Here is a 26,953-nt window from a genome sequence, read left to right on the forward strand (position 1 = left end):
CATCTATCTATCTATCTATCTATCTATCTATCTATCATCTATCTATCTATCTATCTATCTATCTATCATCTATCATCTATCATCTATCTATATCTATCATCATCTATCTATCTATCTGTCATCTATCTATCATCTATCTATCTATCTATCTATCTATCATCTATCTATATCTATATCTATCATCTATCTATCTATCTATCTATCTATCTATCATCTATCTATCTATCTATCTATCTATCTATCTATCTATCATCTATCTATCTATCTATCTATCATCTATCTATCTATCTATCTATCTATCATCTATCATCTATCTATATCTATCATCTATCTATCTATCTATCTATCTATCTATCATCTATCATCTATATCTATCTATCTATCTATCTATCTATCTATCTATCTATCTATCTATCATCTATCATCTATCTATCTATCTATCTATCTATCTATCTATCTATCTATCTATCATCTATCTATCTATCTATCATCTATCTATCTATCTATCTATCTATCTATCTATCTATCTATCATCTATCATCTATCTATATCTATCATCATCTATCTATCTATCTATCTATCTATCTATCTATCTATCATCTATATCTATCATCTATCTATCTATCTCTATCATCTATCTATCTATCTATCTATCTATCTATCTATCTATCATCTATCTATCTATCTATCTATCATCTATCTATCTATCTATCTATCTATCTATCTATCATCTATCTATCTATCTATCTATCTATCTATCTATCTATCATCTATCTATCTATCTATCTATCATCTATCTATCTATCTATCTATCTATCTATCTATCATCTATCTATCTATCTATCTGTCATCTATCTATCATCTATCTATCTATCTATCTATCTATCTATCTATCTATCTATCTATCATCTATCTATCTATCATCTATCTATCTATCTATCTATCTATCATCTATCTATCTATCTATCTATCTATCTATCTATCTATCATCTATCTATCTATCTATCTATCTATCTATCTATCATCATCTATCTATCTATCTGTCATCTATCTATCATCTATCTATCTATCTATCTATCTATCTATCTATCTATCTATCATCTATCTATCTATCTATCTATCTATCATCTATCTATCTATCTATCTATCTATCATCTATCTATCTATCTATCTATCTATCTATCATCTATCTATCTATCTATCTATCTATCTATCTATCTATCTATCTATCATCATCTATCTATCTATCTGTCATCTATCTATCATCTATCTATCTATCTATCTATCTAGCTATCATCTATCTATATCTATATCTATCATCTATCTATCTATCTATCTATCTATCTATCTATCATCATCTATCTATCTATCTGTCATCTATCTATCATCTATCTATCTATCTATCTATCTATCATCTATCATCTATCTATCATCTATCTATCTATCTATCTATCATCTATCTATCTATCATCTATCTATCTATCTATCTATCTATCTATCTATCTATCTATCATCTATCATCTATCTATATCTATCATCTATCTATCTATCTATCTATCTATCATCTATCATCTATCTATATCTATCATCTATCTATCTATCTATCTATCTATCATCTATCATCTATCTATCTATCTATCTATCTATCTATCTATCTATCTATCTATCATCTATCTATCTATCTATCTATCATCTATCTATCTATCTATCTATCTATCTATCTATCTATCTATCTATCATCTATCATCTATCTATATCTATCATCATCTATCTATCTATCTATCTATCTATCTATCTATCTATCATCTATATCTATCATCTATCTATCTATCTCTATCATCTATCTATCTATCTATCTATCTATCTATCTATCTATCTATCTATCTATCATCTATCTATCATCTATCTATCTATCTATCTATCTATCATCTATCTATCTATCTATCTATCTATCTATCTATCTATCTATCATCTATCTATCTATCTATCTATCTATCTATCTATCTATCATCTATCTATCTATCTATCTATCATCTATCTATCTATCTATCTATCTATCTATCATCTATCTATCTATCTATCTGTCATCTATCTATCATCTATCTATCTATCTATCTATCTATCTATCTATCTATCATCTATCTATCTATCTATCTATCATCTATCTATCTATCTATCTATCTATCTATCTATCATCTATCTATCTATCTATCTATCTATCTATCTATCTATCTATCTATCATCTATCTATCTATCTATCTATCTATCTATCTATCATCATCTATCTATCTATCTGTCATCTATCTATCATCTATCTATCTATCTATCTATCTATCTATCTATCATCTATCTATCTATCTATCTATCATCTATCTATCTATCTATCTATCTATCTATCATCTATCTATCTATCTATCTATCTATCATCTATCTATCTATCTATCTATCTATCTATCTATCTATCTATCATCATCTATCTATCTATCTGTCATCTATCTATCATCTATCTATCTATCTAGCTAGCTATCATCTATCTATATCTATATCTATCATCTATCTATCTATCTATCTATCATCTATCTATCTATCTATCTATCATCTATCTATCTATCTATCTATCATCTATCTATCTATCTATCTATCTATCTATCTATCTATCTATCTATCATCATCTATCTATCTATCTGTCATCTATCTATCTATCTATCTATCTATCTATCTATCTATCTAGCTATCATCTATCTATATCTATATCTATCATCTATCTATCTATCAATCATCTATCTATCTATCTATCTATCTATCATCTATCTATCTATCAATCATCTATCTATCTATCTATCTATCTATCTATCTATCTATCTATCTCTGGCCCTGAGATCTGCTAGTTCAGGGGCAGTCAGTTTGTGCTGGGTCACATGTGGATCTTAGAGCATTTCATGTGGCCCTTGCCTTAACTTCATGCGTGTGGCAAGGAGGAGGAACATCAAGGGGGAAAGGGGTGGCAGAGAGAGTGGGGGTTTGCTAAGGAGGTAAGTGGTGCCTTCTTGGATCAGGCCAGCATCCTGGTCTTACATTGGCCAACCAGACACCTGTGGGAAGTAGGGATGGGCAATATCTGGTTTTCAACACTGCGATATATCACCAGCTAAACATCACAATATACTGATATATCACAATGTCTGAAATAAGGATGGAGTGATGTTGAGACACTGGCTAGCTTCACATTGTGATTTCTGCATCTCTCTCTCTCTCTCTCTCTCTCTCTCACACACACACACACACACACACACACACACACACACAATGATTCACAATAAAGGAGCAATAAAATGAGAATTAAAAACCATGCAGCGTCTAGTACAGTGCACCATAACAGGCTGTCACAGCAGGCAGAAAAAAACATTAAGGCAAAATCCCAATTTTCAAGTGGTCAATGGGGGGGGGGTGAGTTTAGGAGCCGCTGTTCTACCGTGTGCATGTGAAGTACAACAGGCAAGAGTGGTCAAAGTGCTGGTTGGCTGTAACCAACAGGACCTTCACGGCCATCTTTGGAAGATCAAACCTTGGCTTAATAAACTGAGATATAAACAAGTTTTTCGGCCAGGCGTGCAACCCATTTAATGCCGTCCTGAAGGGAGGCACGAGCAATCCTACTTTAGCTCTACTTCCCAGTTTTGTACAAATTGGGCAACTACAGTAAACGAGTCTGAAACAAGCCGGAATATTTAGCTGCAATCTGAAGTTGACAATATCCTGACTTATCCATCGTTTCCCAGTTCAGATGAAACTGGGAACTGTGGGTAATAGAAGGCTTCATGGTTCGCCTGTTCTTGCTATAAAGGGAGGAACAAAGGGGCTGAATGGTTGGGGGAGGGGGAGGCAAGATAATAACTCAAGATTCCTATGCCAAGATTTGGTTGCCTGAATGAGGCCTGTGTGTTTAAGAGAAGGCATCTTCCCCTTCACATTTGGGCGCTTAGTAGAGGGAAATATCCATGCAGCTGTGCTACGCGCAAAGCAGTTCTGAATCCCATTACAATCAACGGGGAGATGGTTGGCATGCCATCAAGTACTCAAATCTACCATTCTCTGATTTGGAAAAACATATGGCTCCAAGGTTCCTATTAATTAAAACGACCAAGGCACGCACACGCACACCCATCTCACAGATTATGGGCTGCCCTTAAGAGAGAACACATACCGTTAAGAAAGGATGTCTAGAGTTCTGCAAAACACGGTTTTCTGTCAGCGTATGAGCCACTTCATCCTGAAGAACAACCCAGTAAGTTGTGAGTGAACAACAGCTATTGGACTGATATTACTTTGGTGAATATATAGATGAAACCTGTTACTGTTATAGCCCTCCCCCAAAATTAATCTAAACATTTTAAAAAACAAAGCGCTTACCTTTGCGACAATGACTTCCTTCTTCAGAATTTTCATGGCGTAATATCGCCCGGTGGCTTTTTCTTTTACCAGGATCACCTTTCCAAAAGTACCTTTCCCCAGAAGCTTAAGATACTCAAATTCAGTCATAGTCTGTTGAAGGCACGTTTGAAAGGTGGTTAAGAGGCTTACAGGCCAACGTCCCGAAATACTTGAACAAAGCAAAATGAATGACAACATTGAGGAATCCTTTATTTATATATGTATGTGTGTATATACAGGCAACTCCACGTTTACGCTCATTTGAGCCGCTCGCAACCGCGCATTGCCGCAAACCTAGAAGCGGCACTTGAAGGGGCAAAAATGGCCCCCAAGAGTGTGAGAATGACAAAAATGGCATGAAAAAAGCATCTGACAATCCCACGAGCCTTTGCTAGCGCAATCCCAGGAGTGCTGCTGGTTTTTAAAAGGGTTTATCAAGGGTTTCCCAGAGGTTTAGAAGGTGCTCGCAGGTTTTTCCAATAGAGCTCCCAATATATGCGATTTCGCTTAAACACGTGATGCCTCGGAACATAACCCTCATTTAAATGGGGAGTTGCCGGTATGTTTGTGTGGAGACTTAAAGGAGAGTCTTTGCCAACCACCATCGAGAAGACACAGATAAATGATGGCCCTCTCACGAAACAGTGGGATCAGCTTTAGAAAGAACTCAATTCATGGAGACAAACAAAAATGCGCCTTAACTCTGAATGATTATGGCGCTGTGTGTGGTGCTGTCTCTGAAGATTGTTCACACACACACTCTCTCACACACACACGTAAAAAAATTCAGCAGCCAGATTGCTCGCTGGGGCAAGGAGGTTTGAGCATATTACACCAATCCTGGCCTGACTGGCTGCCGACTATTTTTCAGGCCCAATTCAAAGTGCTGGTTTTGACCTATAAAAATCCCCAAACTGCTCAGGACTGCAATACCTCAAGGACTGCCTTCCCATATGAACCGACCTGTGCCCCCTCCACAAGAGAATGGGCATTTTCTTCAGTTGTTCCCTGACCACTAGGCCATGCTAGCCAGGGATGATGAGAGTTGGGAGTCCAGCAACATTTGGCTACCTCTGGCTCTGTAGCAACACAGGCCATAGGGAATGTTAATGCTTGGGCGATAAAACCCACCCCAACCCCAATACTTACTACTTTGTGTTTTGGCTTTGTCATAGAAATTTCCATTTCTTCGGCACCTGAATTATCGCTGGGCGAACCGGATCGAAAATCCATTATTTCCTCTTCTTGTTTCTTAAGGCTGTCTGCTACGGTTTGGATGGCTTTTGTCCATTCATCCCTAAACGAACAAGCAGTCACAATTGAGATTCCTGCCCACCACATGCATATCCTATCGTTGCTTAAAAAGCTGCTAAAACACAGGTGGGTTCCAGGTATTTTGGAAAAGAATGCTGGCATAAACACAAACTCATGCAGCCACAGTTCGGCAACATCTGGGGGGCCAAAGGTTCCTACACCTGGCTTAGATCTACACTGGGGTCCCCCAGTTCTCCCTAGTTGGCTCATGGGGTGGTTTTCATGCCCCCATTCCTGACATCATGTCAGGAATGAGGCAGGTAAGGATAGAACTTAAAGCTCCTGGCTATTCCTTTATTTATTACATTTATATACCACCATTTTTCTTCCAAGGATCTCAAAGTGGTGTACATGGTTCTCCCCCTTCCAATTTCATCCTCCCAAGAACCCTGTGAGGTAGAGGTTGTTAGGCTACTGGTGTTCGGTTTCACCTAAACAGATACGTGGAGCTGTTGTATGTCTCATGTCTGTTTACATTCCAGCACAGCTTGCTGGGAACTTCTGTTTGTGTATAGCTTTTGCTTCCTCTCTTGGACATGAAAGAGAGCAGACATGTTTTCTTTGTCCTGATCTATGCCGAATAAACTGCTTGTAAATATGCTTTACATATGCCTCTGTCCGGCCTTCTGTCGCGAAGAGTTTCTTATCTCTGCTGGCTTGCGTGCTCAGCTTCTGAAAGCTCTGAGTCGTACTTTTGATGCAGAACCGAGGACTGGAGTTTGACCGGCTGCCGGCCGGTGGGCTGGAGCCAGCTGGGGGGGGTCCACCAATTGCCCCCATTCCCTTGGACGCATCACAACAGAGGTTAGGTGAAGAGATGGTGACTGGCCCAGGGTCACCCATTGAGTTTCGCGGCTGAGTGGGAATTTGAACCCTGCGCTCCCAAGTCATAGTCCGACATTCTAACCATTATGCCACACAGGCTCTCCCACCCACCTATCAGACGATGGGGGTGGGAGCACCCCTTATTCAAGGTTTTGAAATAATTTGTGGTACTTAAGTTAAAACAGAAAGTATAAGGGATAATAAAAAACTAAAAAGGAGACAGTTTACCAAAAATTGAAGAGAACTATGTTGAGGATGAGGGAAGTCAATTGGAATAAAAGAAGAGTTGAAATATGGTACAGTGGTACCTCGGGTTAAGCACTTAATTTGTTCCGGAGGTCCGTTCTTAACCTGAAACTGTTCTTAACCTGAAGCACCACTTTAGCTAATGGGGCCTCCTGCTGCCGCCGCGCCACTGGAGCACAATTTCTGTTCTCATCCTGAAGCAAAGTTCTTAACCTGAAGCACTATTTTTGGGTTAGCGGAGTCTGTAACTTGAAGCATATGTAACCTGAAGCGTATGTAACCCAAGGTACCATTGTATATATATTTCGTGGTCGGGTTGTTTTGTGTAAGTTTCCATATGTTATTAAGTTTCCCCCCTTTTTTTGTTCTGTTGTGGTTTTTTTGTTTGTTTTTTATTGGACATTATTATTTTTATATAAATAATTATATAACTTATAACACTTTTATAAGTGTATATGTGTTGTAAAATAAACTAAAAATAAAATGAAATGAAAGGCATCTCGCTCTCCTCTCTGCATTTCTCCTTCAAAGCTCTGCAGTGGTACAGATGGGGAGAATTTGAAGAAGTGCTCCCACCTGCTCATTACCTGATAAAATCAGAGAACTGCAGAATTAGAAGGGGCCCCTGTGGGTTATCTAGTCCAACCCCCCTCCATGCAGGGATATCATCTATGGCTCCCCGTTTGTGGAATGCTCTCCCCAGGAAGGCTCAGCTGGTGCCTTCATTCTATACCTTTAGGTGCCAGGTGAAAATGTTCCTCTTTAGCCAGGCCTTTGGCTCGTGAACGTCTGATGCCCTTTTAAATGTGTTGTGGAAGATGGGGTTATTGGTTTGCTTCTGTTCTTAATTTTAGCATAAATCCTGTGCTTTTTATATTGAAGCGTTAATGTTGTAAACCGCCCCAAGATCTACGAGTATAGGGTGGTATAAAAATTTAATACAGTGGTACCTTGGGTTACAGACGCTTCAGGTTACAGACGCTTCAGGTTACAGACTCTGCTAACCCCGAAATATTACCTCGGGCTAAGAACTTTACCTCAGGATGTGAACAGAAATCGCACGCCAGCGGTGCGGCAGCAGCAGGAGGCCCCATTAGCTAAAGTGGTACCTCAAGTTAAGAACAGTTTCAGGTTAAGAACGGACCTCCAGAACGAATTAAGTTCTTAACCCGAGGTACCACTGTATATAGTAATAATTATAAATAACTCAAGTACCCGTGACAGGTGGCCATCCAACCTCTGTTTAAAAACCTTCAAGGAAGGAGAGTCCACCACCTTCTGAGGGAGCCAAACAGATGGGCCTGGAGGGGAGAGCATTTCTGGACTCCCTGCCCAGTTCATCTCCAAATTTGTATGCATGTGTGTACACACCCACCCGCCCCCCAATCAGTCCCTTCTGCAAGAACCTCTAATCCACCCCCACCCAAGTGGGAAATGAGACTCTTAAAACCCACAGCACCAGAGCTCGTCATAAGCAAAGCAAAGCTCTGGAGAAGAAGGCGCGCTCTTAATAACGCTGAACGTTTACATCTGCTTTTTTGCAAGTTGCCTTTGTATTTAAGTCTGAACGAGACATACCGCTCCTCTGGAGTCTCCACATGAAACGTTCTTTCAATTACTGTAGTCCACTGCAGGCACCGGATGATGAATGTGTTTGGTTTGGGTCTCTCCGTCTTCATCAACTGGCACTCTAGCACAGATCGAGGGAGGGAAGTCATGGTACGTAAGCAGGTTTAAATAATCATTTGTCTTTATTCTTATCTAACAAACTGTTGCGATTAATCAGGCATGGAAATCTCCGCAAGTAGCTCTTCGGGAGAGGGGCAGCCGCTGGCTGAGAAGAGCAAACAGAACAGCCGGGTGGATAGGATGCCTTCAAGGATGCTGCACTCTTGACAGTGCAGAATACGGCCGCTGGAAATTCTGCCCGGCCAAAGATTAAGTTTGGCTGGTGTTGTGCGTTTTCCGCAATCTGCAGGACAGAAGTTTAGCACGGCGCAGAGGAAGTGCCCCAGATTTCTGCGAAGATTTAACGCCTGTTCGCGTGCCATGCTTTAAGCTCAACACACACACCACCCCCACAAAAAAAGAATTCTGTGCTCACAAAACTGAAATTCTGCACCAAGAAAAACTGGATTCTGCGACTTGCATAAAATGAGCTGGCACAATTTATCCTGGGTCTACCCACCAGGAGGCAGGGATACAAAAAGTTATGTTATTCATTAAATAACAATAATTTTATTATTTATACCCTGCACATCTGGCTGGGTTTCCCCAGCCCCTCTGGGTGGCTTCCAGCACATATAAAAACATAATAAAACATCGACCCTTAAAAATGTCTACCTCCAATGGAGACTTTTTTCAAAGCCACCCACCCGGCGTCTGACATTTCGGCCAGGCACTGCCCAGGCACTTTCACACATACCCTTGGTGTGTGGCCTTTGGAAGGCTGCCCAGCTGAGAACATGGCCCTTGAGTTGAGTGTCTTTTGTGCCATTCATTTTTCTTGCATCCCGCTTTGTGAGAGAGCGGCCCCCAAAAGCAGGTTTTAAAACATTTCTGAAGTTCCCTACCCTCCCTCTTGTAGTGTGCAGTGATTATTTTTTTAAAAGTGTGAGATCTCCAAGTTGTGCATTGTGCCTATGTCACTGGCAGCCAACAAGAGATTTGTTGTTGTTGTTTAAAAAAACTAAACAATTCCCCCACCCATTTCATTTTAATACCACACGCTGAATTGACTTTTGCTCCAGCAAAGCACTCTTGCTTACACAGGGTGCTTGAAACCTCAAGAGTATCCATGAAGATATGAACACAAATCCGCTATCAAGAGAATATAACTCACTCAACTTGCAAACCACTAGCTCTTTGGATATGTGCCATGCGCACACTCTGGCCAAGGGTGGTTCTATTAGTGTGGCAACTTAAAGAGCACGCCTGCTTTTAAAACTAAAAGCTTTTCATTTGCACACTTACAGCTAGATTAAATACTTATTGCCATTGGCTGAGTTTTCTCCACAACCCACCCTCCGCCCTTTCATCCTCCTTTAGATGCTGCATTTTGGACCGTATAGTTTATGCCTCATTTGCTGCTGAAATTGTGAAGCTTCTCAACGAGTACTTTTTTTTAATGGCAAGATCATCTAGTTTTTCATTCACGGCACACCAAGGTTACATGGCGTCCTACTAAAGAGAGTGCAATTAGGTTTTAAAAGTGCATTAAATGAGTAATGAAGAATGAAAGGCGCGCTTTAATGAGATCAGCACACAAATGCCCTAATTCTGCTAAATCTGGGAGTATTAAAAACTGGAAACGCAGGAAGAGCCAGAGACGCTGTCATCACCTGTGCTTTTTTTCAGCGTGTCAGAACCAGCACCTCCTAGGTGGGTGCCATAATAAGAGAATAAGGGAGGTGTTCCTAGTGAGTTCTGGCACCTTTTTTCCTAGAAAAATAGCATTGCATTTAACTGACCTGCACCAGAACCAGGGGCACCAGCATCTGTTCAGGGCTGCCCCAGCGACTTACTGTAACAAGCTCATGGTGAGTTCCGGCAATTATTTTTCTTGGGAAAAAGCACTGGTCATCACAAGTCTGCAGTCGTGGGTGTCACCTCACCCACTCAACAGGGCTGCATACAAATCTCCTTCCAGGGTTTTCTTGACTCTGGACCAGTGGTTTTCAAGCAGAGTGCGGTGCCACCCTGGGCTGCCTTGAATGATGGTCAGGGGTGCCGTGGGAAACACTGGCCTCTGTCCCTCTTTCCTTCCCTCCCTCCTCTGCTGCCCTCTCCCATCTCTGCCTCCCAAAGGCTTGCACAGCTGTTTGTTGCAGCAGCCCTGGCTACAAGCTCCACAGGCGAATGGTGCCTCTGGGAGGCAGCTCTCTTTGGGGCAGGGGGGACAGCTCAGGGGCCAGGGATGGCAGCAGCAGCTGCCCGGAGGACTCTCAAGGAGAGGGGAAAGGAGGGGAGGCTGAGGGAACACCCCACAAGGGAGTGTTTGAAAAGGGGTGAGAGGTTGCCAGCTCGGCAGGCAAGGGGTGGCATAACTGGGCTCCTGAGCCTCACTGGGGGGGAGCACAGGAAGGATGTATTTGGTCAAGGAAGCTGTGGACTCAAAAAGGTTGAAAACCTCTGCTTAGAATGTCGGTCCATTTACAGCCAGCTTGGGACTCTCAATGCCCCAAATCTACTACTGCCCAATCAGGGCTTGGGAAAATTCTGCCACGAACCAATGCCTTGCGTTTGTTTTCTTCCTTGGCTTGATGGATAAACGAGGCGGCCATTTTCCCAGGTGCAAAGACAGATGGCACCTGCTAGGGCAGCGTTCGGCAACTCTGGTTTAGACTACAACTCCCATCAGCCACAGGCAGAACAGCTGTAGTCCAAAATATCTCAAGAGCACCAGAGCTAGCGAAGGCAACTGTGGAGACAAGACACTAGGCACTCCCACCCCCTGCTATTTGGCATTGGGGGGGGGTGAAGACACAAAAGCCAAGATTAATCAGCCAGTGCCGATCCCAGCTTGGACTAAAACATGCGTTGGCAAAAGTGTGGAGAGCAAGACAGGAGGAGGAAAATGCGGCAGCAGTCGAAATTATTCTGACCTCAAGTATGACACCCTATTATTGCTTTTCGATACAAGGAAAGGAATGAGGCCATTTAGAATCGACACGTTTCCTCTAAATCAGCGCTGCCCCATAGATATTTGCTAAGCTTGCTGATCCAGCAGTCTTTAAAAGCACACAGCAAGATGAATAATAGAGATTTGTCAGTTAATAACCACTATAATTCAAGTATGTCACGCAGAAATGTTTTGTTTAGTGAACAATATGCTGTCTAATTACCCTGCTCAATCATTACAGAATGCATCAAGAAGGGGAGAAAGCTTCGTTTGAAAACTTGCACGGTACTTTAAAAGAAAAAAAGGGGATGGGGTGGAATTATGCCACTTTGTTGTGCTTCCTGAACTACAGCCTCACCCCACCCAATTAAACATCTTAAGCGCACTGGCAGTAAGGAAACTTGCACTGCGTTGGGGATTCCGAAGGATGGCTGTGTTGCTTCTGGAAGTATTAATTAGGAGAGGCCTTCGTTAGGACATCAAATGAACCTTCTCCTGGGCTTCACATTGGAATCCAGTTGGCCACAGTGAGAACAGGATTCTGGATTATTTGGGCCCTTGGCCTGATCAAGCAGGGCTCTTTCCAATGTTCCTGGGACGATGCTACATCGGGCATTCTGAGACATGGTGTGATTTTATTTTTAAATAGCTAGCAGCTTTCCAGCTGCAGTTGCCACGTAAGGCTACAGCTTGGGACACCAGGACGAGAAGGGGAAGGTTTCAATGCACCAACTACCTGAACCCCAACAGCCACTAAGGATGGCGCATACTGATGTCAGGATTCTTGTTCCCAGCAAGCTCTTTGCAGTGCAGTTGTGTTACGTTTCCAAGCGAAATTCAAAGTGTTGGTGCTGACCTTTAAAGCCCCAAATGGCCTCATATACCTGTATACCTGAAAGAGCATCTCCACCCCCATCGTTCTGCCTGGACACTGAGGTCCAATGCCGAGGGCCTTCAGGCAGTTCCCTCCCTGCCAGAAGTGAGGTTACAGGGAACCAGGCAGAGGGCCTTATTGGTAGTGGCGCCCGCCCTGTGGAACGCCCTCCCATCAGACGTCAAAGAGATAAACAACTACCTGACATTTAGAAGACATCTGAAGGCAGCCCTGTATAGGGTAGTTTTTAATGTTTGATGTTTTATTATGCTTTTCCTATTTGCTGGAAGCCACAAAGATTGGCTGGGGCACCCCAGTCAGAAGGGCGGCATATACATAATTAATTATGATGATGGTGATGTTTTTTCAGTACATCGAGATACAAACTTATGCCACTTTTCTTAAGGGCCTATTCTGAAAAAAACAATCCCAGAAACCAAAAACAAAAAAAAACACCAACCCAAACCCACCCCTATTCCTACCTTCCATTTCCTCATGCAAAGCAGTTAAATGTTAAAACTATGACTTGTTTGTGTTGGTTGGATCTCTGAAGGGTACCGTATTTTTCGTCCCATAGGACGCACCTAGTTTTTTGGGGGGGAAATAAAGGAATTTCCCCCCTTTATTTCCCCCCCAAAAGCAGGTCGGGGAAACCGAACCAGGTCGAGAAACAGCGGGATGGCGGCGCTGCGCCTCCCTGCTGTCCCCCAAGCTTGTGGGGCTGGCCGATGTCTGCCCGGTGCAAGGGGCGCTCTGCTTCAGGGTGCCGCGCGCGCCGGGTGGCAGGCTGCTATCCGCAGCATGGGGAGCCCTGCGGGGAACTCCCGCAGGGCTGCCTAGGCTGCGGATGTCTTCCTGAAGCCTGGAGAGCGAGAGGGGTTGGTGCGCACCGACCCCTCTCGCTCTCCAAGCTTCAGCGAAAGCCTGCATTCGCCCCATAGGACGCACCCAGATTTCCCCTTCATTTTTGGAGGGGAAAAAGTGCGTGCTATAGGGAGAAAAATACGGTAGGTTGGACGGTGCAAAAATACGGTGTCAAACTGGCTCCCCCTTTGATGACACTGAGATCAGCGAGAAAGGATCCTTCAATCTCCTGTTTGTCACTAGAGGGTTTTCTAAGGCAACTGGGGGAGATGCAGGAGTGATGCAGAGAAGGCAGTTGGGATACCAGGCTGCTTTCAGAAGCACAAAATAATGGGTGAAATCCCAGGACTACCAGCCATGCTGCTTTATTAATTACATTTCCTTCTGGGTTCAGGTGCAGTTTGGGTTGCCCTGATGGATGGCCTGTATCAAGGGCAGGACAGTGACTTCATATGGATCTTAAACAGCACTGGGGACAAGATGGCACCCTTTTCTAGTAGCCTGTTTGGTTTCTATGCTGAGCACACAGTGGTCCATTTCTCCACCACCGGCCAGTTCATACGCATGCATGAAATACCTGGTCACCGATTGTACCAGAAAAGCACTATAGGCGACCAGGAATTCCATGTAGGAGACTGAAATAAAAGGCAGGTTTTGTTGCAGCAAAACGAAGAGAATGATAGTCATATGATTCCTGGTCCTACGATCACTGAGTGGCCTTGTGGATTTTTTAATCAGATTTTATTTTTCAACAGTTCGTCTGGAAGGAGTTTTTGTTATGTCTCTGTAATGGTTCTAGGGGTTGCTCGTGCGTAAGTTGCTGCCACTCCTGGCTAGGTTACCTGGTTGAACCCTTTCTGTCTGGACAGCCCTTCACTTCGTGGCTGTCTCAGTCGCTGGCAGAATCCGTCAGTGGGCGTTTCTTGAACTTCTTCCAGCAAAGAAGTTCTTTGACGCCAAGTCTCCTCCTACTCTCCTTGTGCGGAAGTCTTCTGCACAGGGAGGGTGTGGGCAGCGGAGTACCCGTGCTCTCCCCGCTGGTCTCCGGTGAAGAGTCCTTGAGCCTCCTCTCCGATTCCCCCATCTGCCCCCCTTCTTCACTGGTGTTACGCTGATTTCCTTCCCCAGCAGATGGGCTGCCTCTCTCCCTACTGGGACCCTCTCCGGCATCCCTCTGGAGCCTTCCCTCCGCCTCTAGCTCCGATGGCAGTTCCCTGACAGTCTCTCTTGACTTTTTGGTTTGTCAGCTGGAAAGAAGCCCTTGCTCACTGGTGTGCATGTTGTTGTTTTTTTAAAAAAAGAAATTAAAAATAATAATTCATAAAATTTATACACCACTTGATTGTGAAACAACAACAACCCTCAAAGCAGCAACTGAGAGATGACATGGTCCCAATATGTGGGGTGACAAATACAGTGGTAGGTACCTTGGAAGTCGAACATAATTTATTCCGGAAGTCCGTTAAGACTTCCAAAACATTCAGAAACCAAGGTGCGGCTTCTGATTGGCTACAGGAAGCTCCTGCAGCCACTCAGAAGCTGTGTCAGATGTTCGGGTTCCAAAGAACATTTGCAAACTGGAACACTCACTTCCGAGTTTGCAGCGTTTGGGAGCCAAAACGTTCGACTCACAAGGCATTCGGGATCCAAGGTACGACTGTATAACTAAATAAATTAAATATGTCCATGGTACCAAGTCTGCAACAAACCCCACAGACCATCGAATCAGATAAATTACGCTTCAAATAAGTTTTAGTAAGCAAGCAAGAAACACTAATAGGATGGTTGTTGAGAAAATACTCACGAGCCACAGAAAAGTTATTTAAGGGGGATTCTCTTTGGTCCACATCTTGCGGCCGCTCCTTGTAGCCGATGAACGTTCCATCATTTTTCAACAGGAAATACCTTGGCCTCCATGTTTTAATGTACTCCCCTGGAAAGGTTGATGTCAAGAAAAACAAAACAGTAAATGTGGATAATTGTATTCGTTTCGTTTCAACCTTTTCTACGCCACTTGGCACCACAGTTTTTAAGCAGTGCATAAGGATGAGGTTGCAGTGGAGACTTGTAAGATACAACTGGCTAAAATGAAACTTGGAAATCAGATAATCTAATTTAAAATGCCCAGTGAAATAAATAAATACTTCGCTGAAGCCAAAAGCCTTGCTGCAGGTGAACAGCGTGTGTTGCACCTACCAAAGTTCAATTCTGAGTAGACCTGTGAAATGATACCAAGTTAGCCACATGCAGAAATTTCAAATAGTCCACCCTACACAGGAAAATAAACACCACCAACTTGACGGTGAACCCAGACTACGCCACGTAACTTAATAGTTAAATTATTCTCAACTTAATAATTAAATTATCCTTTATTTCACTTATCCTGTTGTTTTGGGGCAAGAGCTATATTAAGGTTACCAGATTTTTTCCAATGAATCCGGGGACACTTTTCAACTTCAGTAGGAATGATAGAATTTTGTATGGGGACTGATTTGTAAATCCAGGGACTGTCGCCGGGAAACGGGGACATCTGGTAACCTTAAGCTATATCCCCAAATGCAGCAGGGAATTGCAGCAAAGGCGAAACATGTCCCCCAAGCTTACCTAGCACACTGAGGGACTCTGCTCATGCCAACAGGAAACCTGCAGTTGTGTGCAATGACACAGTGTGACCCATAGGGGGCCCCCCTCCACACAGTCACAGAGCGTTTTGCTAGAAAGCATTTTTGATGCATTACTGTATTTTAATATTTTGTTGGAAGCCGTAGTAATATTATTATTATTATTATTATTATTATTATTATTATTATTATTACAAAGGCAGGTATAGCACAAGGAAGAATCTTGCGGCACATTAAAAGGCCAACCAGTTTTTATAATGGGATAAGCTTTCATGGACTTCTTCTGCAAGTTGCAAATATACCTGCAGTTAGCTTTTCTTCTGCAGCTGCTGCATAACTGCCTGTTTCGTTTCTTATATTAACAATTATGAGAATGGGGAGATGGAGGACTTCTAAAGCAGCGAGAAAAACAAAGATTTGTTGACAACTCCCCAAGTTTTCGGAATGCAGACCCATTTCAACATCCCCCTCCCCTTAATATATATATATATTTAACTACTTCAGAGTAATAAATAAATAAGAATAAAAATGATTCACAAATCACAGCAATCACAACTTGTCCTAAAACTGTTCAGAGCTTCTAGAGATTCACTTTCCAAGCAGAGAGGAAAGCGCATTTCCCCCCACTCAGCATCAAAGCCCATAATAATAAATGCAATAAGTCACCTATTTCATCCCCTAATTGCGATGCTTGACTTGAAAGAGATGGCGTTCTCCCCACGGTCCTTTCCTAACACCGAAAAGTAATCTTTACTCTCAGTGTTCTTGATCACAGGCCATGTTTATTTCCCAAAACTCAGATCTCTATTTAAGGCAGCTTATTTTTTTTTTAAGTACTACTGCTACAACTACCGTGAGTTATTGCAAAAAACAAACAAAACCTTTTAAGCAGTGAGGCGCCGGACAAAGAGAAAAGAAATAAAACAACTGCTATGTTTAAAGGTGTTTTTTTAATGCAATTTCAACAAAAATAGAAAGAAACGATGTTTACTTTGTGCAATTAAAAATAAATGTATTTAACCACCTTGGAGTCCAGACAACTGGACTAGAAACCAGATTCCAAGAGAAATTCTACCCATATACACCAATTGTTGCTGGAATCTGTCTCGAGAGACAATGGAGTGCGCCTCTTGGGGGGTTAAATAATAATAATAATAATAATTTATTATTTATACCCCGCCCATCTGGCTGGGTTTCCCCAGCCGCTCTGGGCGGCTTCCAACGAAAAACTAAAATACAATAACCTATTAAACATTAAAAGCTTCCCTAAAGTCAAACTGCTGCATTAGCAGCACCAAAGTGACCTCCTTGGGGTGCAAGCCCGGGCAGTATGTGTGTATGGAGGGTCCTGGGCTGCCCAGCCAACAAGACCCCCCTCTCAACCTCGCTGATGTGGTCCAAAGGAAAGCAGGGCAACACGTTTGGTGCCAGCTTGGCTGCAGGAGTTGCCGGAAGGAGACGTACAAGGCGCCATCCAACAGTCTTAGAGTTTGGAATTGGATTTGATATCCTGCTTTATTACTCCCCTTCAGGAGTCTCAAAGCGGCTAACATTCTCCTTTCCCTTCCTCCCCCACAACAAACACTCTGTGAGGTGAGTGGGGCTGAGAGACTTCAAAGAAGTGTGACTGGCCCAAGGTCACCCAGCAGCTGCATGCGGAGGAGCGGAGACGCGAACCCGGTTCCCCAGATTACGAGACTACCGCTCTTAACCACTACACCACACTGGCTCTCACTCTTAGGAACCACTCTTAGGAAGTTCACTCTGGATTTGTGTAGGTCTTAGCCTTTTCTTCTCCCAAGGCAGCAGAGTTTTAGGACCAGGGTTTTCCTTCTCCTAGGCGGGCAACCTTCCCAGGTTGATGAGCCCCATCTGCCCCTCACTCCCCTCTACAGCACATACAGAAACCGCCTTCTTGACCGTTGGACCCACTATTGGTCTCGTTTGTTCAATCCCCTGGAGCCTGTCTTTGCATGCAGAGGAAAGTCCCTAACTCACCAAGAGTTTGAGACACATTAGCCACCCTCACTTGGCTTAGTTGGTCAGTTGAAGACGTCCCCAGGGTGTGGCCTCTATCGCACACTGACAACTTCTAGGAGCCACAAGTGAGAGCTGAGTGCAGGGTGGGGGACAGGGCCGTCTTAAGAATATCCGGCATTGTGGTGCAAAGATCCCTCCGGCGCCCCCACCTCTTCCCATAAATTTTTAGGGAGGATGGCACTGCCGGTGGGGCTGGAGGAGGCGGGCAGCGGCTGGAGGGTGGCTCCTCTGGTGGGGAAGAGGCGGAGGATGGACGCGGCATCTCCCGGCTCAGCTGGACGCTTCGTGCCACAGTGGCCACGGCAGACGGAGGCTCCGGGCGTGACATTGCTTCGGCACAGCATAGGGGAGGCGGGCAAGGGCAGTGAGCTGATGCCGGGAGGCGCCGTGTCCGGCTTCCGCCTCTTCCCTGGCGCCCTCCAGAACTTGGCGCCCTGGCGCCCAGCGCCACTATGGGTAAGACGCCCCTGGGTGGGGACCAAAAGGTGGACAAACTACAGTGGTACCTCTGGATGCTAACGGGATTTGTTCCGGAGCCCTGTTCGCATTCTGAGTAGAACGCAACCCACAATTGCGCATCTGTGTGTGCACGGGTCATGCTTTGCCGTTTCTGTGCATGCGCGTGACATCGTTTTGAGCACCTGTGCATGCGCGAGTGGCGAAACCTGGAAGTAACTTGTTCTGTTACTTCCGGGTCGCTGTGGAGCGTAACTTGAAAATGCTCAACCTGAAGCATATTTAACCCAAGGTATGGTGGCGCTGAGGGGACACAGGTGGCGCTGTGGGTTAAAGCCTCAGCGCCTAGGACTTGCCGATCGAAAGGTCGGCGGTTCGAATCCCTGCGTCGGGGTGCGCTCCCGCTGCTCGGTCCCAGCGCCTGCCAACCTAGCAGTTCGAAAGCACCTCCGGGTGCAAGTAGATAAATAGGGACTGCTTACCAGCGGGAAGGTAAACGGCGTTTCCGTGTGCGGCTCTGGCTCGCCAGATGCAGCTTTGTCACGCTGGCCACGTGACCCGGAAGTGTCTCCGGACGGCGCTGGCCCCTGGCCTCTTAAGTGAGATGGGCGCACAACCCCAGAGTCTGTCAAGACTGGCCCGTACGGGCAGGGGTACCTTTACCTTTACCTTTATGGTGGCGCTGTGAGTTAAACCACAGAGCCTAGGACTTGCCAATCGGAAGGTTGGTGGTTCGAATCCCCGCAAAGGGGTGAGCTCCCACTGCTCGGTCCCTGCACTTGCCAACCTAGTAGTTCGAAAGCACATCAAAGTACAAGTAGATAAATAGGTACTACTCTGGCAGGAAGGTAAATGGCGTTTCCATGCGCTGCTCTGGTTCGCCAGAAGCGGCTTAGTCATGCTGGCCACATGACCCAGAAGCTGTATGCCATCTCTGTTGGCCAATAAAGTGAGATGAGCGCCGCAACCCCAGAGTCGGTCACGACTGGACCTAAAGGTCAGGGGTCCCTTTACCTTTACTATGACTGTACTCCAGATGTGTCCCCCACCAGAGGTACTACCCCTCTCATAACACCCCATACAATCCCCTAAACCAGGGGTGGCCATATTCCAGGAGACTGCGATCTACTCACAGAGTTAAAAACTGGAAGTTATGTGCCCCCCTTTTATTGGGGTTCAGGTCAAAGTTCCAGAGATCAGGTGAAAATGCAGGGAGGGGAGATGGGCCGGGGCCAGGTGCTCTTAGGCCAAAGGAAAAGGAGCCCACGATCGACCTGTTGGACATCCCTGCCCTATACCAATAGTGAACTCACGTTCCAAGTATGTGTCCCTAATGGGGCACCCTCACACAAGGGGCTGGGGGTAGGATCAGGTCTGGGGAAAAGCTCAAAGTGCAGAAACTGATAGGGTGGAGAGTCCAAAAAGACTACATGTGGTGGGGTTGCAAAAAAATAAATAAAGAGCCTTTGGGAACTTATAGACACTGATTTTTTAAAAAAACTGTTCAAAATGACATTGAATAAAAAACCTGAAGCCTTCCTATTAGGCATAATGGCACCAGACATCCCAAGGGAGAAAAGAAGGATGTTTTTGTATGCAACAACTGTAGCGAGGATGCTGATTACCAGGGGATGCAAAGGAGATAAAACTCCATCAAAAAGAGGAATGGCAAGTAAAAATGCTTGAATACATGGAACTAGCATATATGACGGAAAAGATCAGAGATTATTCAACCCAAAAGTTCAAAAGGGAATGGGAAATCTATAGACAATATTGAAATGAACAGTGTCGCCGTACAAAAACTTTAGAATGCTTTGAATAACTCTCGGAACTGATTAAGGTATAATGAAGTCAAAGAAAATTTAATAAGAATAAAGTTTATTGAAAAACAGAGGCAAGTAATTAAGAAAACAAAAAACTCATATCGAGGAAGTTGGAAGTTGACAGAACATTTTTGTGAATTTGTGACATATTGTTCTATTGGTTTTTTGTCTGTAAGAGATGCATTGGGCTTTTGTCTCGTTTTTCTTTTCTCAAGTTTTTGTTGTGTGTGTAAGTGTTGATTTAAACCAATAAAGATTATTATTTTTTTAAAAAAAAAAAAGCTCAATGAGAACTGAGCATGCTCAATGGTTGCAGAAAGCTCGTGACTGTTTCGGGGAAATGAAACGCTTGGGGAAGAAGGGGTAATAGAACGGAGAGTATCGTGGGAAAAGGCAGAACTTGCTAGCTGGAATCCTGAACAGCGAACATTCCACATTGCAAACCTTTCGTTGCAAGTCCCACTAGTGTACCCCGAACCACAAGAATATAGGAATGAAAACAATGATCTCTGAACTGAAGGTGAGCAGTACCTGGAGAGCTTTTTTTGTGCCTGTATTCCTCACATGATAGAAAATTATTTATGCAAAGTGGTAGGTAAAGGTAAAGGTACCCCTGCCCGTACGGGCCAGTCGTGTCCGACTCTAGGGTTGTGCGCCCATCTCACTTAAGAGGCCGGGAGCCAGCGCTGTCTGGAGACACTTCCGGGTCATGTGGCCAGCGTGACGAAGCTGCTCTGGCGAGCCAACACCAGCACAGCACACGGAAACGCCGTTTACCTTCCCGCTATAAAGCGGTACCTATTTATCTACTTGCACTTGGGGTGCTTTCGAACTGCTAGGTGGGCAGGAGCTGGGACCGAAAGACAGGAGCTCACCCCGCCACGGGGATTCGAACCGCCGACCATGCGATCGGCAAGCCCTAGGCGCTGAGGTTTTACCCACAGCGCCACCCGCGTCCCGTATATGCAAAGTGGTGCTGCACCTATGTTTTCTAGGTTGACCCAACTAGTGGGGCTCTGAGTGCTTGGCCAGATAATCAGTAGCAGCAATAGTGCTGAACTGTGTTTGGGGTTTGGAAGTGGGAGGAGGAACTATGGATTTTCTCCCCCTTATTCCCTTCACAAACAGGTGACCAGGACTTCCAGCAAGGATGCAACTGGCTTATGCACAATAGATATGGCCAGTACAATAGCTGCGAACTCCCCTTGAAGCGGTGCCTGGTATGAACGCAGCAAACTAAAATCCAGAAATGCCAAAGACAGAATCACTTTAGCGTTTCTTTCCAATGCTCGGGTACCTGGCATTTGCAACCTGTGATTTTGCACAGAATGTTCACATTGAAACTAACAAGAGATTATTTTTTAAAAAACTGTTCCCATATGTCAGGTAAGGTTTTAGACCTTTTACACATGGTGCTAACTACCAAAAAATATCCCATTAAAAAAAATGTTAAAACAGCTCCGTTTTTCTTCTTGACCAGCTTGCAATTTAACTTTTGAATTCTACCATCATTTGCCTGGAGTGCATTTTAAAACCCTGCCTTCAGAAGAAAAAAAAAAAAGAAAAGGGGGGGGGAATAAACCACAGCAGATGTCCTACATATTATTTTTCTGCTATTGTCATTTTTCATAGTGACAAGTGGAGGTTTTTTTTTCCATTTACATTTTGCAGTGCAAGTGTTTTAAAACAATGGTTTATTTCACTAATTAGCCTGCTGTTTTCTCAAACTAACAGTCGGCTTTAAACAACACACCAACCTGACCTTCCAGGGCTTGGCTAACACACTATACTAAGCACCCTTTTTAAAAGAACATGGTTTTAATAAGGGTCGCACACTCCTTTTTGTAGAAGGAAGGTCCTTCCACGTCCCAGAATCAGCCCCTGGCTATGTGCTCCCCAAAGGTGTTATTTACTGTAAACAGCAGAAGCAAGAAAGAACAGTTGAGGAAGCAGATGTTGAGCTGCTGAAGGGAGGAAAGAGGTAAATCCACTCTCCCCCATGAACCGTGCTCCAGGTCTGGATTATACTTATTTTCCTTGAAAAAGATAGTGACCAAAGTTCAGCATGATTTCTCTTAATGTAATTTGCAGTTTGCCTCCTCCCCGCCACATTTCAGAGCATCACTGTTGCTCCGTAAAGAAATGCTCCTCAAACCTGGGTGGCAGCTGTGGTTGGACTACAACTTCCATCATCCCTAGCTAGCAGGACCAGTGGTCAGGGGTGATGGGAATTGTAGTCCAACAACAGCTACAGACCCAAGTTTGAGAAACGCTGCCTTAAATCGGGCCTAGGCAAACGCGGCCCTCCAGATGTTTTGGGACTACAACTCCCATCATCCCTAGCTAACAGGACCAGTGGTCAGGGATGATGGGAATTGTAGTCCCAAAAACATCTGGAGGGCCGAGTTTGCCTATGCCTGCCTTAAATTATCTGATGGTGGAGCACAGGAGATCTGGCACTGGCAGGATGCTGCCTCTTGGTGTTCTGCCGCCTGAAGCAGCTTCCTCAGCCTGCCTCATGGTCTGGCTGGCTCTGATGCTCAGGTTCCACTTGCAGGCTTCCCATTGTAGCATCTGACTGGCCGCTGTGAGAATGGGATGGTGGACTTAGACGGACCCCTGGCCTGAGCCAAACCAAAGAAGCCAGGAAGAAGCAAAGCAACCAAAAAACCCCCAGAATTCTACAAATATTCAAAATACTAGGAACAGAATGAAGAAAAAACACAAAATACCAAACTTTGCATATATCTATCTATCCATATATGCATGAGCATGCAGATTATCTTTATTTAACTTATTAAAGAGTAATTACTAGGACACTAAACAACAACAACACTAGGACAGGAATTGGGGTTCGGTTTCTGTACTCCTTGTATAAAACTTAGGACATTTTAAAGAAGTAAAGTCTGAGATCAGTTGTCATTTTTAGAATGCTTTCAGAATGTTCATTATTAGCTGTTGTTATTATTGCTTAAGGCTAATAATAATAATAATAATAATAATAATAATAATAATAATAATTTATTATTTAACATGGCTTTCTCTAAGGCAGCATTTCAGCCAACATATATCGTCCACGTGCAATGCCAGCTGACACTAACCGCACAGGAACAAATGAGCAGCAACCATGTATTCTTCCATGGGCAAACGCTTCACACATGGATGAAACCAACTGACAGCAACTTTGCTTTCTCGGGAGTCAAGTTGCCAGGGACTCTTCCGAGCCGTTGGAAAGTCCCCCAAAGTTTACTTCCCCACCCAAAACTTTTTCGATTCCTCTCTTGCCAACTCTGGGCGAGGTGGGTCCTTTCAGAGGGAACACCTTGGGAGAAAGAAGATATTTAGGTGCTTTCTGAAGAGCAACTTGTAAAGGAAGAAGAGCAATAACTCTTCTTACAGAGCGTCGTTTCCCCAAGAGTCCGTTCCCTTTCGCGCTGGAAACAGGAAAGGGGAACACGCATGGAGAAAGGACATAAGAGCATTGTTGGCCTATCTAGACATAGAATTGTAGACTTGGAAGGGACCCCAAGGGTCATCTAGTCCAACCCCCTGCAATGCAGGAATAACTAGCCCAGCATCCTGTTTTCACAGTGACCAACTAGATCACAAGTGGGACGCAAGCACAAGCAAACTCTCTTCTCCTGTGGTTTCCAGCAACTGGCATTCAGAGGCATTTACTGATACTGCCTCTGACACTGGAGGCTGAACATGGCTATCCTGGTCCAGTAACTGTTGATAAGCTTTGTCCTCCATGAATTGCCCATCTAAAGCCATCTAAATCAGTGGCCATCATTGCCTCCTGGGGAAGTGAGTTCCACAAAGTAACCATGCACTGTCTGAAGAAGTGCTTTCTATTATCTTCTGAACGTCCAGCATTGCTGGATATCCACAAGTCCTAGCGTTAAAAGAACAGTGTTAGAAATTGGGCAGGTGTGTTTTGCGACTGGCATGGGTCCAATGGCGACCACGTGGAGACCTCTGGGTGCCAGGGTTGGTGACTAACATCTCCATCTGGCTGGCCACTCCTGCTTCTCAAGCAGGTAAGTATTAGAGATTATTTACTGCATTTATATCCCACCCTTTTCTTCAAGGAGTACTGTACAGTGGTACCTCTGGTTAAGAACTTAATTTGTTCCGGAGGTCTGTTCTTAACCTGAAACTGTTCTTAACCTGAGGTACCACTTTAGCTAATGAGGCCTCCCGCTGCTGCCGCACCACTGCCACACGATTTCTGTTCTCATCCTGAGGTAAAGTTCTTAATCCGAGGTACTATTTCTGGGTTAGTGGAGTCTGTAACCTGAAACGCCTGTAACCTGAAGCGTCTGTAACCCGAGATACCACTGTACATGGTTTACCTCCCTCCTCAGTGAATCCCTACAACAGCCCTGTGAGGTAAGTTAAGGGGCTGCGACTGTCCCAAGGTCCCCCAGTGAGCTTCATGACGGAGTGGGGATTTGAACCCTGATCTCCCAGGTCCTAGTAAGACACTCTAACCACTACACCACACTGGCTTCCTAGATCACTTCTGCTATGGGGCAGCTCTATACATTAATAGGTAAATAAATAGGGAGGAAGTAGAATGTCACTTCGAGAAGGATCTGAAATATTTTCTGTGAAGCTTGAATTTGTTTAATTCTGGATTGATTTTTTAATGCCTTGTAAACCGCTTTGAGTTTTTTCTTTAAAATACAGAGGTACAAAAATGAAAATAATAATAATAATTCCACCAATAATAAAAAAGCGCCTAGGCAGTCCATTGTGGCGACCGTAATCTAGGCTTAAGGCGATGAGCTTATATCTCTGAGTTTCTAGCACTGCGAGAGAAGAACTTTCCTCTATTCCCTTTCTGCATGCCCAATGTAATTTTATAAACTTCCGTCATGTCACTGTTCGCGTGCCTTTTCTCTATCTGCAACAAAACCCACAGAAGACATATATATCTGCAGTGGGGGTGGGGATCGATCCCATGACACGGCCCAGGTGAGGTCTATCCATGTCTATCTTCCTTTAAAAACCAGTAGGGGAAAAAATGGGGGAAAAAATAAAAAAGGGGGAGCAACGTCTCTGCCATTTACTGTGTGGAACAGCTATCCATTAAAGGTATCCACACACGAATTCGAAAATGATGCCCTGTACTTAGCAGACAGAACTTCCAAAGCGCTTCTCTCCTCCCTTATGCCTTGCCCACTCCAGCTGTTCTATCCTCTTCCAAGAAATGTCTCCCCTGAGAACGTGGACCCTGTCCCGGACACTCCCCTACAGATGGTGCTCCTCCGTCCCCCCCCTTCCTACAGACCTCCCCTCCCTCTGTTGGAGCCGCCTGCCACCGATTCTTCCACCTGCCGAAAGGCTGTTTTGCTCCTCATCAGCGCTGACCCTCCTTCTCCCTGCTCAACGCAAGGAACCAGCTGGCTTCCCTAGGCTCACTCGGGTATCACAACATTAGTTTTGCTTCTGAATTTTTTAAAAAGAGAAATAGCCACTGCAAGCGTTTCTCTTCCCTGTGTCTTTGGGGGAAGGGAGTGAACGAAGCACCAAAAATGGGGGGGGGGGGGCTGTAAACAAAAGAAGATACACCACGTTTATTTCTGGTTGCTTTTAATTCTTCTTAGTAAGTCCATCTTGCTGGTAAGAATACGAGAGACAGAAATCTCAAGATGTGCCAACACTCCTGTTTCATTTCACTCCCACCACCAGTTTGGGAAGTGTTAGTCACAATCCAGATCTATTCTGGATCTATTCTGTCCTATAAAATATTGCTTTTTGATGCATCCTTCCCCAACCCAGCTTTGATCCAAATTGAGAAGAACACAGTTGCATTTTAAGCTCGCAGTGCGTGTATTTGGGGTCTTCAGGGAAGCAACATAAGGATTCACTGCATCTCAAGTGTTGTTGTTTTTAATTCCACACACCTCTCTCCCTCTCTCTCTCTCTCTCTCTCTCTCACACACACATCCCAAAGACAACCATGTTTGGCCAAGCCAGCTTCTGCTGGGAAAAGGATGTCTTGGAAGGAAACGAAACAGAAGGTTGGGATGGGCAAACAGCAAATTTGGGCATGGTAGGAAAGAATGAAGATAGAGGGGTGATTCTTGCAAGGGGCAGGTGCTGCAAGGGGGCATTTCCAAAAGTGCAATACAAAACATTTTCCTGTTAGTTTGCTGCAGCAAAAGCAACAGAGTCTTGTGGCAGCTTTTTTTTAAAAAAAAAAAAACACCACAAAGTTATTAGGGCAAAAGGCACAAGAGCTTAATACCATAATAAAGCTGCTTGTTTTGAGTCCCACAAATTCTACACAGAGGTAAGTTCCACTGTATTCAATGGGGCTTGCTTCCAAGTAAGGGTGTTTAGAACTGCAGGCCAACAGCGGTCCATGACTTTCACAGAACCCTAATTCAGAGGTTCCTAAAGTCCATAGACCACCAGCCTTCATTCAGGTGCTCTACAGCATGTCCACATTAAACATCCACTTTGATTGTAAATTGCATTTTACTTGCTTCTTTGATTTCTTCCATTGTACCTTAATGTACAATGTAAGAAATGTGAAGCTGAGGCTCCAATACTTTGGCCACCTCATGAGAAGAGAAGACTCCCTGGAAAAGACCCTGATGCTGGGAAAGATGGAGGGCACAAGGAGAAGGGGACGACAGAGGACGAGATGGTTGGACAGTGTTCTCGAAGCTACAAACATGAGTCTGACCAAACTGCGGGAGGCAGTGGAAGACAGGAGTGCCTGGCGTGCTCTGGTCCATGGGGTCACAAAGAGTCGGACACGACTAAACGACTAAACAACAACAACCTTAATGTGCAGTACAGGCGGCAACCATTTTGCATGAGG

At 44.2% G+C, this 26,953-nt stretch overlaps 1 protein-coding gene across 1 annotated transcript in view; it reads right to left on the minus strand.

The window, feature by feature from the left end:
* AKT1 (AKT serine/threonine kinase 1) overlaps positions 1 to 26,953 on the minus strand; it is a 115,794-nt gene that overhangs the window by 24,342 nt on the left and 64,499 nt on the right. The window contains exons 3-7 of the mRNA XM_083735941.1: positions 14,980 to 15,108; positions 8,395 to 8,506; positions 5,581 to 5,728; positions 4,411 to 4,542; positions 4,205 to 4,270 (exon numbers count right to left, since the gene is read on the minus strand). Of these exons, the coding sequence (XP_083592067.1) occupies positions 4,205 to 4,270; positions 4,411 to 4,542; positions 5,581 to 5,728; positions 8,395 to 8,506; positions 14,980 to 15,108 (587 nt within the window). The remainder of the gene's footprint in view (positions 1 to 4,204; positions 4,271 to 4,410; positions 4,543 to 5,580; positions 5,729 to 8,394; positions 8,507 to 14,979; positions 15,109 to 26,953) is intronic.

This window comes from Podarcis gaigeae, assembly GCF_964106915.1.
Source record: "Podarcis gaigeae genome assembly, chromosome: 1".
Taxonomy (NCBI): domain Eukaryota; kingdom Metazoa; phylum Chordata; class Lepidosauria; order Squamata; family Lacertidae; genus Podarcis; species Podarcis gaigeae.